General features: G+C 41.4%; 2 protein-coding genes and 1 non-coding gene across 7 annotated transcripts in view; 1 reads left to right on the top strand and 2 right to left on the bottom strand.

Annotated features, from left to right (window-relative positions):
* The first annotated feature begins 6 nt into the window (after positions 1-6).
* LOC125371748 lies at positions 7-7,698 on the top strand. The gene has a single exon (XM_048380476.1). The coding sequence runs from the start codon at positions 96-98 to the stop codon at positions 5,937-5,939; it is 5,844 nt and encodes a 1,947-aa protein (XP_048236433.1). The 5' UTR covers positions 7-95; the 3' UTR covers positions 5,940-7,698.
* A 958-nt stretch (positions 7,699-8,656) lies between these two features.
* The window catches only part of LOC125371747 (filaggrin-like), a 30,408-nt gene continuing 23,626 nt past the window's right edge, over positions 8,657-15,438 (bottom strand). For 4 of the 5 annotated variants that reach the window (XM_048380471.1, XM_048380472.1, XM_048380473.1 and 1 more), the window contains one exon: positions 8,657-12,265. In XM_048380471.1, coding sequence (XP_048236428.1) covers positions 12,071-12,265 — 195 coding nt within the window. In that variant the 3' untranslated portion in view covers positions 8,657-12,070. The remainder of the gene's footprint in view (positions 12,266-15,438) is intronic. The other variant, XM_048380475.1, reaches the window with a different exon arrangement.
* On the bottom strand, positions 13,953-14,024 carry Trnaw-cca. The gene has a single exon. It is a non-coding gene; the product is annotated as a tRNA-Trp (tRNA).

Genomic DNA, 15,438 nt, shown 5'->3' with positions numbered 1-15,438 from the left:
CACACCCTTCAGAAACACATGATAAACATATCGTGGAAGTCTTTCCAGTTGAACAGTCGAGAAGAAAACAACCAATCAGAAAGTCTTCAGTGTGTATGTATACGAATCAATTAGACAAAAGAGCCAAGGAGCCAATGAGGGAACAAGACAGTGAGCCTGGGTGTTGGGTGAAGACGAGCACTGGTATGCCTGTGATCAAGAAGGAAGATCGTGATCCAGTTGATGCTAACAAACTCGTGTATGAGGAGCATTGGGGGACAGAGTGTGAAGATCAGTTTGCTGTCTACTTGAATGAAAACGCAGACATGAAGTTTGAAAACCAGACGGATTCACCTGTGTCTTGGAATACTGGAGAATACCAGGTTGATTCACCAATGGTGGATGTTCCTTATCAGTGTGAAGAGGACCAGATGGAGGGTGTCACTGAGCAGGTTAAGGTGGAACCAGTGGATGTACTGTCAGAAGCAGCAGCAGCAGCAGCAGGTGGAGGACACAGGACCCGGACAACACCACCGCTACTTTCTGTGTCCGATCCTTCACCTGTATTTCATGTCAATAGCTCCAGAAATGATCAATTGAAACCAGGGGTCATCTTTCAAAATATATCAGATCAAGTTAAAAGTGGAGAATTTGATGTATCAGGTGATTTTGAATCAATTGTCGAGGATGGATCTCGGTGCGGGACGAGGGAGAGTCCTGTGGACCAAGAAATCCAACTCAACCAAGCAAGTGATTCTGATTCAGCTGACATTGCAATTCCATGTAAAGAATGTGAGATGGAGTACTCCTCTCATGCTGAGTTTGAGAAGCATCAGGAATTGTACAGTGGGGCCAGTGTCAAGTACTATTGTCCAACCTGTAAGCAGCAGTTGATGTCCAAGTGCCAGTTACTCCAGCATTCACACAGACATGGAGGCATCAGCAGGAAGTCATCGCACAACAGCCACCTCTCATCATCCAAACCAGCATATGGGGGAAAGCGTAATGTAAGAACATGCCGCTACCTTGAAAAACTGAAAACACAATTGCACTTGAGACATGGTGAGATTATTGTGTGTTTGGTGTGCAAGAAAAGGTTTGAAGGAAAAGCCATGTTGGTGAAACACTTGGGTGAAGATGTGGACTGCAATCCAGACTTTAGTTGCCTGGAGTGCCACGTAGTATTAGCTTCCGAGTGTGCGCTTGTCACCCATCTTACGCTCCACAAGCAGCCTGAAAAAAGTGATGAGTATTTCATGTGCCCAGAGTGTGGCAAGTTCTTCTTCACATCTTGGGATGCGTATCTTAGACATGTGAGAAACGAGTGTCTTCACTTCTGCCGAGTCAGTGTCTTCACGTGTAGGGTGTGTGGAAATAAGCTGAAGAGCTTTACTCAATTCTTAGCCCATTTTGAATCGCACTTTTTCGACTTTCCGTACTGTAAAGAATGTTGCTTCAGGAGCAGCTACAAAGGCAAGCATTACCCTGTGTCAAAACATTCCACTGTGACAAATTGTGTTGTCTGTAATGAAAGACTTGTGACGGATTGTCAAAGAGGAAAACATGTGAAGAAGCATGGGAATGAAGTGAAGGACTCTGCTGTCTCTGAATACAAATGTCCTGACTGTGCAGAGGAGACACTGTTTGAAACCAAGAATATCTTGTGGTATCACAGAGTGGTCAGTCACAAGGTAGTGGAACAGTTCTCTTGTAATCACTGTGATTGTGTTCTGTCCTCCCGACACATGCTACAAGCACATATCAGGGCAGTGCACGTCAAACAGGTGTGGCTTGCTGGAGATAGACCAAAAATGTGCAAGGGAAAAACCTTAAAGGTTATCACTTCAACTGTTGGGAAACACGCTGCTGAATCTGATGCAAAAGACGTCAATCCTGAAAGGGATTCCCAAGGTCACCTTGAACTTGAAGGGCAAGAAAATGTAAAACTTGGGAACGAAACAAACCAGACATCAAAAATGAAAACAAATACTGGGAATCCTTCCGCTCCTTCACCGAAAACTCTTCCAGCTATTTTAGACAGGAAAAGGAAACACAGGCCAACATCGTTAAGCAGCAAGAACAGGAAAGCAGTCACAACTAAGATCTGGAATACAGTTACAACTAAGATTGGGAATGCGGTCACAACTAAGATCGAGAATGCAATCATAACTAAGATCGGGAATGCGGTCACAACTAAGATCGGGAATGCGGTCACAACTAAGATCAGGAATGCGGTCACAACTAAGCCTCCACTGAAGTCATATGGGGAGCCGGCTGTTGAAATAGATGTAGCAGATGAAGCACTGGCTCAAGAAGACAATACTTCAGCGGGTTATACACAAAGTCAACCTCAAGGTCCTCTTGAAGGAGAACAGAAGCTTCCAGGTAAGAAGAAAAGAAAACCAAGGAAACAGGTAATTAAAATAGCTCCGCTGCTCCCAGAGGAGGAGACAGAAGACCCTCTGATTTATCCTCAAGGTCACCTTGGAGAAGACCAGAGTGTAACAAGGGAGATAACTGGACCTGTGATTCCAGTCAGCCATGGGATAATCCAAGTGAGACAGAAGATGGATTTAGTTATGAACACTGATCCATATCAACCTGAGCATAAAAATAGAAGTAAAGTGTTTGTGGAGAAAGACATTGGTGAACCTGCTGCTGAAAAGAATTTGGCCACCCCTGTGACTGTAAATGAAATCGAGGGAGATGTTCACTTAGGATGTGAATCAGAAAATGTCTCAAAGGCTCCACTCTTGATGAAGCAGAAGAAAGAAAACCATCAAAATCGTCATAAGTGCCTTGGTTGTATGATCCGATTTGAATCAGCAGATGATTTAAAGGCTCACATATCTCAACACTCGTATGAGAAAGTCCCGCTGATCAGGTGCAGTACTTGCAACATGGTGCTCCCAACAAGTTGCTCTCTACAAGCTCATTATAAAATACATTCCGGTAACAGGAGCATGACACCATCAGCTTGCCCTGAATGTGGTCTTGTATTTACAAATGACATGAGCTCATTTAGAAGGCATGTTGACAGAGAATGTCTGCACTTGAGCCGTGAGAGTTACATTCCGTGTTGTCATTGTGATGAGTTGATCGAGATTTTTAAGTTTCTGGTTCATATCGTTAATATACATGCGCCAAACTGGACTAGAATTTCTAACAGCTGTCCTATTTGTGGGCCTGATGTCCCCATCACACCACATCATCAATATACCAAGCATTTTCTCCGACTGCAGATGGAAGATGTGGTGTTTAGATTCAGCTGTGCAGTCTGCAAACAGTATAACAATGAAAGACTCTTTTCAGAGTTTGACAGTCTGTGGGACCACATGTGTTCATCACATATGAGAATTAGAACTTTCTCGTGCACTTTCTGCAACCTGAAGTTCCCAGATGCACTCAGTCGGAATGCCCATGTTACCTCCTGCCACTATGACTCTGTTCCTGCCACTCCAAAACAACTACAAAAACAAGGGAAGGATGCTCGCCCCAAAGATGCAGAGACAAGCAAATCTGAAACTGTGTTGCAACCCATCAATGAAGTGTCCACAAGCTTTAAGGAAGGAGCAGACGTCATGTTGAAAGAGGGAAACACCACGTCTAGCCCTGCACCATCTGTGTGTGAGGGTGATGCTGGAGGTACCTCCATCACCAGCAGACCCAAGATGTCCCCATCTGTCATTGTCCTCAGAAGACAAAACCTTGATGGTCATACTGGCAGCAGATCTGAACAACTGCTATTGTCTGCATCAGTTGTTACTTCTTCCAAACCGATTTCTGCGTCACCTCCCAGCGAGCACAAACAGCTACCAGCGTCAGTCATTGCCAAGGCAACGGAACAACCTGCTGCACATCTAAGCTTCTATCCAAAATTAGCGTCTGTTCAAAAACCATCAGCTGCAGCAGGAGATAATTCTTGTTCCATCATATATACCCATCAGCAACCAGCTGAATCTGTACCCATCCCGGAACCCATTGCATTTGTCACTCCAGACCTACCTCTTGAAGCAGCTGGTAGTTCTTCCACTAACAAACCCCAGCAACCACAAGTAACTTCAGAATCTGTCACAAGTCTTAACTCTGATGGACATAGTGTTGAAGCTTGTGAAGTCAGCAAGGAGAATATGGAGAAACTTTGCAACAAGTTGTCTTCAGAAAAAGCATCAGTACATCACTTTTTGGATTCAAATCCATCTGAACCTGTGAGTCCGGAAGATGGCCCACCAGCAACTTCAGAATCTGTCACAAGTCTTAACTCTGATGGACACAGTGTTGAAGCTTGTGAAGTCAGCAAGGAGAATATGGAGAAACTTTGCAACAAGTTGTCTTCAGAAAGAGCATCAGTACATCACTTTTTGGATTCAAATCCATCTGAACCTGTGAGTCCGGAAGATGGCCCACCAGCAACTTCAGAATCTGTCACAAGTCTTAACTCTGATGGACACAGTGTTGAAGCTTGTGAAGTCAGCAAGGAGAGTGTCCTGTGCAGACACTGTGGAGAAGACTTCCGTGTTGCTGAGCTCAAGGCACACATAACACACCAGCATCCAGTGAACAACAAATTGTGTGATCATATTCATTTCTCTCAGGATTTGCTCCAGGTGGAAGTCGTGAATATTTATGATGGAAAGTATTTCTTCTGCCCTTACTTAGAAAAGGGGAAATATTGCACCAAGTTGTCTTCAGAAAGAGCATTAATGAAACACTTACTGGACACACATCCATCTGAATCGGTGAGTCTGGAAGATGGCCCATTATTTGTGAAGAAGTTCCACACAGGCTTCAGAAGGCTGAGGACAATGAAGGCTAAAGGCAACATGGTCAAACAGCACCAAGAGTCTACAGTGACTCTTTCTATGAACAGCGTGGACACTCTTCTTCAACAAGAGATTGTCTTGGTTAGGGACGAGGATCAAACTGATGGCTCCATGTCTGAAACCACAGCGTGCCCTGGTGATGCACTACTCACTGCAGGAACAGGATTTACTGGTTTATTGGAGGATCAGCCTGATCAAATACTGCAGGATCAGCCCCATCAAGCACTGCAGGATCAGCCCCATCAAGCACTGCAGCAGATTACAAAGATTGGGTCTACAGGGATGCCATGTCCTCCTTTGTACAGAGCAGCTCCTGGCCCGAGTGTATTGTCCTGTCCCTTCTGTGGGCTGACCTGTAAGACAGAGTTCCATGTGTTGAATCACGTCAGTGAATGTCACTGTGGGTATCTTCCAGTCTTGATCTGTCCTTTCTGTGCAGAGAAAAACTTTGAAACAGAATTTTCGACTCTGAAGGAACTTCGTCTTCATCTGTTTGATCTCTGTGAAGTGCCTCAACACACACAACCCGAGAAGGATCGCGGTGCGACTCATCTGGAAGACGGTAAGAATACTGACCACAGTGAAACAGTAAGAGAAGTATACACAAAAGGTGGAAATAAAACACATGGCAAAATGAGGTGTGTAAGGGTGTTGAAAAGAAAATCAAAGGTGATTTATTTCCCATGTGACCGTTGTGAAAGGGTCTTTGCCAGTTGGAATTTTCTTGAGAAGCACAGGTGGATGCTGCATCACTGTGATAGCCCTGACATTATCTGTGTTTCTGAGAACTCTAGCTCTGATAGTTCTGACAGTCCCTTTAACGTACCATCGTCCTTCCCACCTGTGAAGCAACTTCGAGTTGAAGGGGACTTGCATTATACTTGTGCCAAATGTCCTGTCGTCACGAAGGATGCTGTTCACTTTGCTGAACACATCAAGGAGCACAACTCTGACAATGCCAACCAGTGTCCTGACTGTGGCCTCTGTTTCGCAATTCTGGCCACTCTAAAGAAGCACCTGTTCCTGGTCCACAAGATCCGAGACTCAGACAAGTACTTGCAGGACAGGGGCATGAAGACGGAAGAGGAGGAAATAGACTTTGATTCTGACAATGACACTTTTAATCCGATGCAGTGACTCACCATGAAATGTTTTGGACTGTTTTAGTATGTCTCCCTCGTATTAAGAATAATGACATCTCAGAAAAAGTATTTTGACTGCCCTATCATCTTGCAATTACTACCAGTATGTCTCCATGGTCACAGGATATTTTTGAATATTCCAAGTTCAATTTTTCGGAAAATGCCATGCAGGGATTTAAAAAATATTGCTCATAGATCAGAGATTCAGAACCTGTGGAAAATCGAGACTTTATGAAGGGCTAACACATTACAGTGAAGGCTGGGCAGAAGGGAAAATATGTTTTAGAGAGTGTGAGATGGACGAGGTGATGCACATGCTTTTGTAATAACATGATATATTGGTGTCTTGACTTTCAGGTTCTTAGTAAAAAATATTGATTCATTCCTTAAATGTTTACTTCAATGGCTGTTACACTACTAATTAGTTGTGAAAATAAAGAATTGAAAAAGTAAATATTTTCATCCATTGCGTCATACTTGACACTGCAAACTGTAAATCGTCAGTGTGCCAGGTATTTGATTATACTGTCTGTGAAAAAGATGGTTTACACACCACAGATAAGTGCACATGCAAGTATCGTGATACGTATCGGATCGCATAGTTGTGTATCGCCCCAACCCTACTACCCAATTAGATTGCTGAACCAGGTTATTATTGGAAGAACTGGTCAATCTCTCTATGAATTCATCTCATTAATTGGTTCTGTTGTGTGCAATAGCTATGAAATACATAAACATCATTTGGTTAGTCATCAGGAAAATGTGAAATGTCCAGTTTGCTAAATGTGTGAGACTTGACATGTACTCCGTTGACCAGTTTGGCCCTTCTGTTGATCTGATAAAGACGTGAAGGATGCAATTTATGTCTGTTGATTCTCACTGAAGGGGTCTGCCAGCTGTTCCTGAAGTCTGTGGGTCTGTGACCATGTGACCAAAACTCAATGATGATTTTTATCGCTAAGAGAATGGATATTTCTTGAAAAGCACACTCTGCAAATTTTGTCATTACTGTAGGTAATATTCCTTATCTGCGGAATCTCTTGTTTTCACCTTATTAGCACAAGTGCAGCTATCTTTGTTAATTCATCATTGCGATGTTTCATGATTCTATTTCAAGTAGCGAGAACTATAGCTGCCGTCACCATATCTCTGTGAGTGACACGAGGACGTAGCTGCCGTCACCATATCTCTGTGGGTGACACGAGGACGTAGCTGCCGTCACCATATCTCTGTGGGTGACACGAGGACGTAGCTGCCGTCACCATATCTCTGTGGGTGACACGAGGACGTAGCTGCCGTCACCATATCTCTGAGTGACACGAGGACGTAGCTGCCGTCACCATATCTCTGAGTGACACGAGGATGTAGCTGCCGTCACCATATCTCTGTGAGTGACACGAGGACATAGCTGCCGTCACCATATCTCTGTGGGTGACACGAGGACATAGCTGCATTAACCGTTGCTATGTGGTTAACACTAGGACCTTGCTGTGTGTCATTGTACCTCAGTGATGTGTGTTATAACAGATGGGGATACTGTCAAGACACTGGTTGTGGTACAAATCAAGTATTTGAGCAGCAATGAAACAGCTGGAATATTGCTCATTGAGGCGACAAACAATATTCACTCACTCAACATGGGTACTGAAGCTCACCTATGTCCATTAAATGTAAACAGAAGCAGTCATTTATGATTGTTTTATTTTGTAATACTTTTATGGATGGGTGACACAAAAATTGTATTGCAATATACATTGGGGCTCAAATTATATATATCTGAACTGTTTAAATGGTATTTCGTACCAGTTTTGTAATATTTCATGTCCAAATAAAAGTACTTTCTTCATAGTTATGTAAATTTATGACCTATGACACTATTTCAAATGACCGCCTCCGTGGTCTAGTGGTAGAGCGTCCGCCCGGAGAGTGGAAGGTCAGGGGTTCGATTCCCGGCCGCGTCATACCAAAAGACATTAAAAGATGGTACTTGTTGTTACCCTGTCTGGCGCTCAGCATTAAGGGGTTAAAACAAGGACTGGTCGGCTCAGAGTCAGTATACTGTGTCTGAGTATTCATGTTAAACTGCGGCATGGTATCTCAGTGGGCTAGCACTATAAATCAGCATCAGTCCGGTCTAGTACAAGCAGCCACTCACACACACACACGTGCATGCACATTGCTATATAAGTGCAATAATCTTGGACGCAACGTTTAACCCAATTTCACCTCACCTCACCTCACTATTTCAAAGGACCGCCTTCGTGGTCTAGAGGTAGAGCGTCCGCCTGGAGAGCAGAAGGTCCGTGGTTCGATCCCTGCGTCATACCAAATGACTTTAAAAGATGGTTCTTGTTGTTACCCTACCTGGTGCTCGGGATTAAGAGACTAAAACAAGGACTGGTCACCTCGGAGTCAGTATACTGTGTCTGAGTGGGGTATTCATGTTAAACTGCGGCATGGTATCTCAGTGAGCTAGCATCAGCATCGGCATCCAGACTTTGCATCAGTCCGGACTAGTACAAGCTGCCACACACACACACACACACGTCCATGCACATCGCTATATAAGTGCAATAATCTTGGACGCAACGTTAAACCCCATTTCACCTCACCTCACCTCTATCTCAAGGGAGATAACTTCTCAAGATGATCGGTCATTCTAAGCAACGTCCAACAGATACATCCTTCATTATTAATAACAATAACACCCGATTTGTTTTCACAGAATAACTTTTTATTTATAAAATCGGTAATAACAGCTGAAGATGGCAACATTTGACATCAACATCACGGAAAACAAACATGATGTTCCTGGACAATGCTAATAAAAGCTTGTTCCTGTAAAACAAGAAGTGACGTTCTTCTATCAACGACATCCAGTGTATAACATGGTATCACACAGGGGAGGTAACTGCTGTACTGCAGCAGCACCAGATGCATGATGGGTACTCTACACACAATGTGTAACTTGCTCTAGGCTGGTGAATGGGTGGAAGTGCTACTAGATGAATACACTCTCAATGTTGACCTGAGGTTGCCCATAGGGAACAATGAATCTCTTTATAAGAATCCAGATTTTTAAAATAATAGTAAATATGACACTTATTCTTTTAGACTTCCACATTTTTTGAGGAAAAGAAATTTGAAAAATGAAAAAGCAAATGTTTATATTGGAACCACAGGCACTGAAATAGCAAGAAGACCTTTTGACTTTTCAATTGATTTGTCCTTTTCTACAGTTCTGTGTTTTAAAAAATGGTGAAGAAAGGTCCACAAAACCTGTAAGAGTCCATGAGGACATGTCCATTTTTGCCATATTGCTAAGGTAATCCAAGACGCAACTTTTCAGCCATTGGTACAATTCAGTGGGGCACTTATCCTGCATGTAACAGTCCATGTTTAAAGTTTTATCATGGACTGCATCAACACATCAATAACTGCATCACATCATCATCAGCTGTTTGGTCAATCTATCTACAGTAAGCTATGTTTACAACGATCATGCTTATAACGAACCGACGGGCATATCAAACTGTGTTTTGTTTAGGTCCTGGCAATTTGCTGTATATATGCTGAATACATGCTTATAACGAACTACGGTTATGTCGAACTAGAATTAGTGCTCCCTTTGAGTTCGTTGTACCCATAGTTTACTGTAGTTTGTCTGATCAACATTACAACCGATCGGAATTATAATTAAATGTAACATCAAAACGGCAACAATGAGAGTGTATTGGTGGCTTCCAAGTGCTCAGACAATACCATTGCCCACACAACTGTATGCTTCAAACTAGACACTTGATGCAGATATGCACATCCATGCTGGGAACAGATGGCTGGGACAACAGCAGTAACCTACCTGGACACATTGTAACAATTAGTGGTGGTTAAATCTCTATATATCATTTCATTTCTACTGTTCAACATGACATTACCTTGCAAATATACAAATATTGGGTGGTGAAATAAATATTGCCTATCAAATATTACAAATACTGACTGACTTGATGCTGAAATACAGGAAGCTTGTCCTGCTGACCAGGAATCACGATGGCCGACATCAGACATTCTCATCCATCCTTACAAACCCTGTTGGTCGTGCACTAAACTGAGCATGTTTGGTTCCCAGTAAGGGTTAGCTGTGTGATAACTGACATGTCACAGTCATGTTATATGGCTGTAACACTGTTAAAAGTGGGGCACAAATATTCACTCACTCATTCACTGTCAGAACTGTTGACGTTTTGTTTTTATTGAAAACATTCCTCAAATCTACCTTGTATGGTTTAGTACATGACACTTACAAATATGTAAATTACAGTTTCGCTAATGACTAAATATGACAATCTCTAATACGATAACATATTTTAGAATATTTCAAATTGACATCATTTGCCTGATATTATTTGCAAACATTTTCCTGTCCAATATGATATTAATCTCTTCAGGGAAAATTCAAACAAATCTTTTACTATCCTCCATACTGAGCAATTCTGACAGAAATATTTGAAACTGTTCCCCGGCAGCATAAAACATCCACATTTACACGTGGCATGGCCGTCTTGACCTCCGACACGCCTGGGGATCTCCCAGATACACTACTGCCCGGAAACCAAGATGGCGGAACCTTGGTTCCCTCGCAAGAACGCTGGAATGTGAGTTGGTCTCGCAGCACTAGTCTAACACGACCTTCAGCTGGTGAATATGCTCCAATACAGAGGAAGACATAAATACATGCTTGAATAAATTACATACACTGTGTACACCAGATTCAGTAAGTAGTTGTGAGGCAAGCACAACCGAGTATTAATCCTCCATTCAGGACTACAATGGCACAGCTGCTACAGTTGACTACTGTCCACCTCCGAGAAAACAGGGCATGGCGAATACATGCACTTCTCTGGGAGATGGAAGAATAGATGGCTCTCGGCTATTAGTAAAGAAGATTTGAAAAGCTCTTACACAAGTTAATCTTTTATCAGATACCATGAGTCGGACATTCACAAACTGTTGGGAGTCAGAACACCATATGCAGGGCATGCGATGTGAAAGGGTGCACATGACCTTTGAGGGTGCAACTATACAGTTGTGGCAGAATGCACATTATTATTGAAGTTTGCGATATGATACATACCATTATATATGAAAATTTATATTTACTGATATCATAAAAACTCAGTATTGACATCTGAAACTGTATCTTTGCACCCTTAAGGGTTTGATATTAGTATGATACTGATTAATACCCGCCCTGATACGGATCAGATCTGTCCAGAGACCTGATATAACCCTGATCCTGATGTTGATGTTGATGTTGATCTGACTGGGCGTCCCATTTGACATCACATCAACATAGATACAGTTTGATCAACGTCTACAGAAGAAGAACGTAGAGACACGATCAATATCACCTTGTAGACAGCAAATTTAACAACTTTAATATAGGAAGCAGGATCTGCTTCACGAACAAGGCTCCCCACGATGCCTAGATTTATCTCCCCTTGATTGACATGCTTACAGTGCAAGACATGATTATGATGAATATCTCCATTGAATAAAGTGTTCGTACCTAGCAGTCCTCAGAGAGTTAGCTACAAGGGGAGATACTCCTAGAGGTACAATGAAAACCCAGGTCATGACAATCATCACAACTGGGAGTGCCGATCCTCTTCCATTAAATCCATTCACGCACAGTCATCCATACACACACCTCTTGTTGCCTAGCAGCACACCGAGAGAACAGGTCCAGAGTGAAGTGACTAGAGTTCGGTAAAGTTTGTAAGGCAGGATGACACTGACTCTTCATTGATATCCATTCTTACAAGCAACTGATGGCAGTAAGATGTCGACAGCAAGGTCACAAGCTCAGTTTAACCCTGAATCTATGAAGGCTTCTGCTCCAATGACCTCGCAATGTGGAAGCCAAACAAAAGCTGACGTACTGGTTTGGGCTTATTTTTCACTCATCTAGGTGACCATGTCTTCCATTACAATGACCGCAAATTGTACTACCGGTAGATACGATGGCTATTCCATATGTCATCTCTCTCTCTCTCCATCTGTTGCTGGGCAACAAGCCTCTCTCCCAGGTCCAGCACAGTAACAATCTACATCTTCTATCTCCTATCATAACTCAGTGCACAGATCCGAGGTGTAGCCTGGTGGTCGGATGTGTTGCGAGACAGTTTCAGAGGTCATGCTGCTGTTGATGCTTCTGCTTCCTGATTGGTCACTTGGTGCCGGTGACGGACGGGACGGGGGAGCATAGCGAGACCCAGATGACAGACGTTTTGACGGATCTATGTGACTTCGAGAGTTGGACTGGAAATAAGGAGAAAAAGTTCATGTTATCACAACATTCTTACCATAATTGTCTCCATATATGAATTATCAAAAGTACATAACACTTAATAATTGATGCCTTAATATAAAATAAGTACATATCTCTTAATGTGTTATAAAAGTATGACCTCCGACCTCAGACATTTCATTTTCCAATTTAACAAATACTGATAAAATGAAATAAAAGAAAACATAGCTATACAGAGGACAGTTGATGATGTCAGTGTTCGAAATTCGGGGGGGATGGGATGGTCCCTGGATCTTTGAGGTTTTTTATGGGTTTTGAATCTAGGGACCCTGTAAAAACTGTACCCTTGCAATTTGGGTTATGACATGCTGAATTATGAACACTGGTTGTGTTCAACATAAATGTTGATACTCACAATTATCGTACCTCAAGTACATGTATATGTTATGGACCACATTTTACATACAACAGACTTGACTGACCAAAAACAAGACAAAAGTGAGCATGGGCTCACTAATACTCCGAGTTCGACTCCAACATGTTTCCAAGTTCAAGACATGAAAAAGCAATATTTTCTCAGAAAATCCACTTATCATAATAGACTTTGCACTGCACCCCTCCAATTGGTACAGAAAACTGTTCCCGAAATGTGAAAAGAATCCATCAAGTATCTTTCCAGTTATAGGTCACACAAATGTTTCAATAATAACATTCAAAGTAAAAATACAAAATAGCTGTATTTTTTCAGAAAATCCAAATATTGAAAACACACTTTGCACTGCACCTCTCCTATTGGTAAAGAATCTGTACCGACAATTGGAAAGAATCTATGACATAGTTTTCAAGTGAGAGGTTGCACAAATGTTAAAGTAAACAAAATTTCTAAGTTCACAACATGGAAAAAACATCATGTGTTTTCAGAAAATACACACATCAAAATCAAACTTTGCTCTTCAACTTTTCTATTAGTATGGAAATTGTTACCTAAATTTGAAAAGTTGTAGGTCACACAAATGTTTAAGAATAATAATTCTAAGTAAAAAAAGCCGTCTCTTTTCAGAAAATCCAAATATTGACATCATACTTTGCATTGCATCTCTCCAATAGGTTTAAAAAGTGTTCACAATAAAAGCTCGCACCAAAATCTGTTCCTAGAAGGACAGACAGAAGGACGGAATTCCTTGGTATCAGCCAAGCCCTTTTAGGTTGGGGTTATAAGAACCTCTGGGGCAAGATTTTCCGCTTGATGTGGGATGAGGACACAAACAACTCGTGGCCCTTAATCATTGTACAATAAAACACTGCAGGGAGAATAAACCACTGCAGTGTTTTATTGTACGATAAGCAATGACTATGAGTCATTTATTTCTGAACTAAACATACCGGTGTACACAATAATATACTGTGATGTCATTTCTACTGTGATGTCATTAAACATTGTCAACAATGATGTCTGTTTAATGCCAACAATGATGTCTGTATGTCAACAATAGTATTTGTATTATAGCAACAACGCCTTAAAGTGAGTTCTTGCACATCCTTCAAATCTTTAACGGTATGGATAAAAAATATGTTCATATTAGTGGGTGATAAGCTATTGCCTTAAAATATTGGTGAACCAGGAAATAAACGACTGGATACACAGCATAGCTAAGTCTACATACAGGAAGTATATCTGTAGCAAAAACAAAACTATGTTGACCCCGACGTGATTTGAACACGCAACCTTCTGATCTGGAGTCAGACGCGCTACCGTTGCGCCACGAGGTCCCCTGCCTTCTCCTGGGGAAACTTGACTATACTAGCTGTAGCCTTGCCAGACTTTCAATCAATGCCAGCAGAGCTAAACATAGCACAGCCCTGATCAGCTGGGTCAAGTTGACCCAGAACAAAGGAAAGTTCTCCTCACGATGAGCAGCCTAGCAGGAGGCTAGCCTTTCCCTCACACTCCAACCCTGAACACTGGCATAGCCTCCACATTGTTGGATAGTTTATACATCTGATGAAGTTACTGATGAATGTTTACAAATTTCTATTTCAAAATATACTCCAGCCCTAAACACTGGCATAGCCTCCACATTATTGGATAGTTTATACATCTGATGAAGTTACTGATGAATGTTTACAAATTTCTATTTCAAAATATACTCCAGCCCTAAACACTGGCATAGCCTCCACATTATTGGATAGTTTATACATCTGATGAAGTTACTGATGAAAGTTTACAAATTTCTATTTCAAAATATACTCCAGCCCTAAACACTGGCATAGCCTCCACATTATTGGATAGTTTATACATCTGATGAAGTTACTGATGAATGTTTACAAATTTCTATTTCAAAATATACTCCAGCCCTAAACACTGGCATAGCCTCCACATTATTGGATAGTTTATACATCTGATGAAGTTACTGATGAAAGTTTACAAATTTCTATTTCAAAATATACTCCAGCCCTAAACACTGGCATAGCCTCCACATTATTGGATAGTTTATACATCTGATGAAGTTACTGATGAATGTTTACAAATTTCTATTTCAAAATATACTCCAGCCCTAAACACTGGCATAGCCTCCACATTATTGGATAGTTTATACATCTGATGAAGTTACTGATGAAAGTTTACAAATTTCTATTTCAAAATATACTCCAGCCCTAAACACTGGCATAGCCTCCACATTATTGGATAGTTTATACATCTGATGAAGTTACTGATGAATGTTTACAAATTTCTATTTCAAAATATACTCCAGCCCTAAACACTGGCATAGCCTCCACATTATTGGATAGTTTATACATCTGATGAAGTTACTGATGAATGTTTACAAATTTCTATGTCAAAATATACTCCAGCCCTAAACACTGGCATAGCCTCCACATTATTGGATAGTTTATACATCTGATGAAGTTACTGATGAATGTTTACAAATTTCTATTTCAAAATATACTCCAGCCCTAAACACTGGCATAGCCTCCACATTATTGGATAGTTTATACATCTGATGAAGTTACTGATGAATGTTTACAAATTTCTATTTCAAAATATACTCCAGCCCTAAACACTGGCATAGCCTCCACATTATTGGATAGTTTATACATCTGATGAAGTTACTGATGAAAGTTTACAAATTTCTATTTCAAAATATACTCCAGCCCTAAACACTGGCATAGCCTCCACATTATT

This window comes from Haliotis rufescens, unplaced genomic scaffold (genome assembly GCF_023055435.1).
Source record: "Haliotis rufescens isolate VD_foot unplaced genomic scaffold, xgHalRufe1.0.p SCAF_307, whole genome shotgun sequence".
Classification (NCBI taxonomy): Eukaryota; Metazoa; Mollusca; class Gastropoda; order Lepetellida; family Haliotidae; genus Haliotis; species Haliotis rufescens.
Note: the sequence above shows the minus strand (reverse complement) of the source record. Positions and strands in the feature narration are given on the sequence as shown.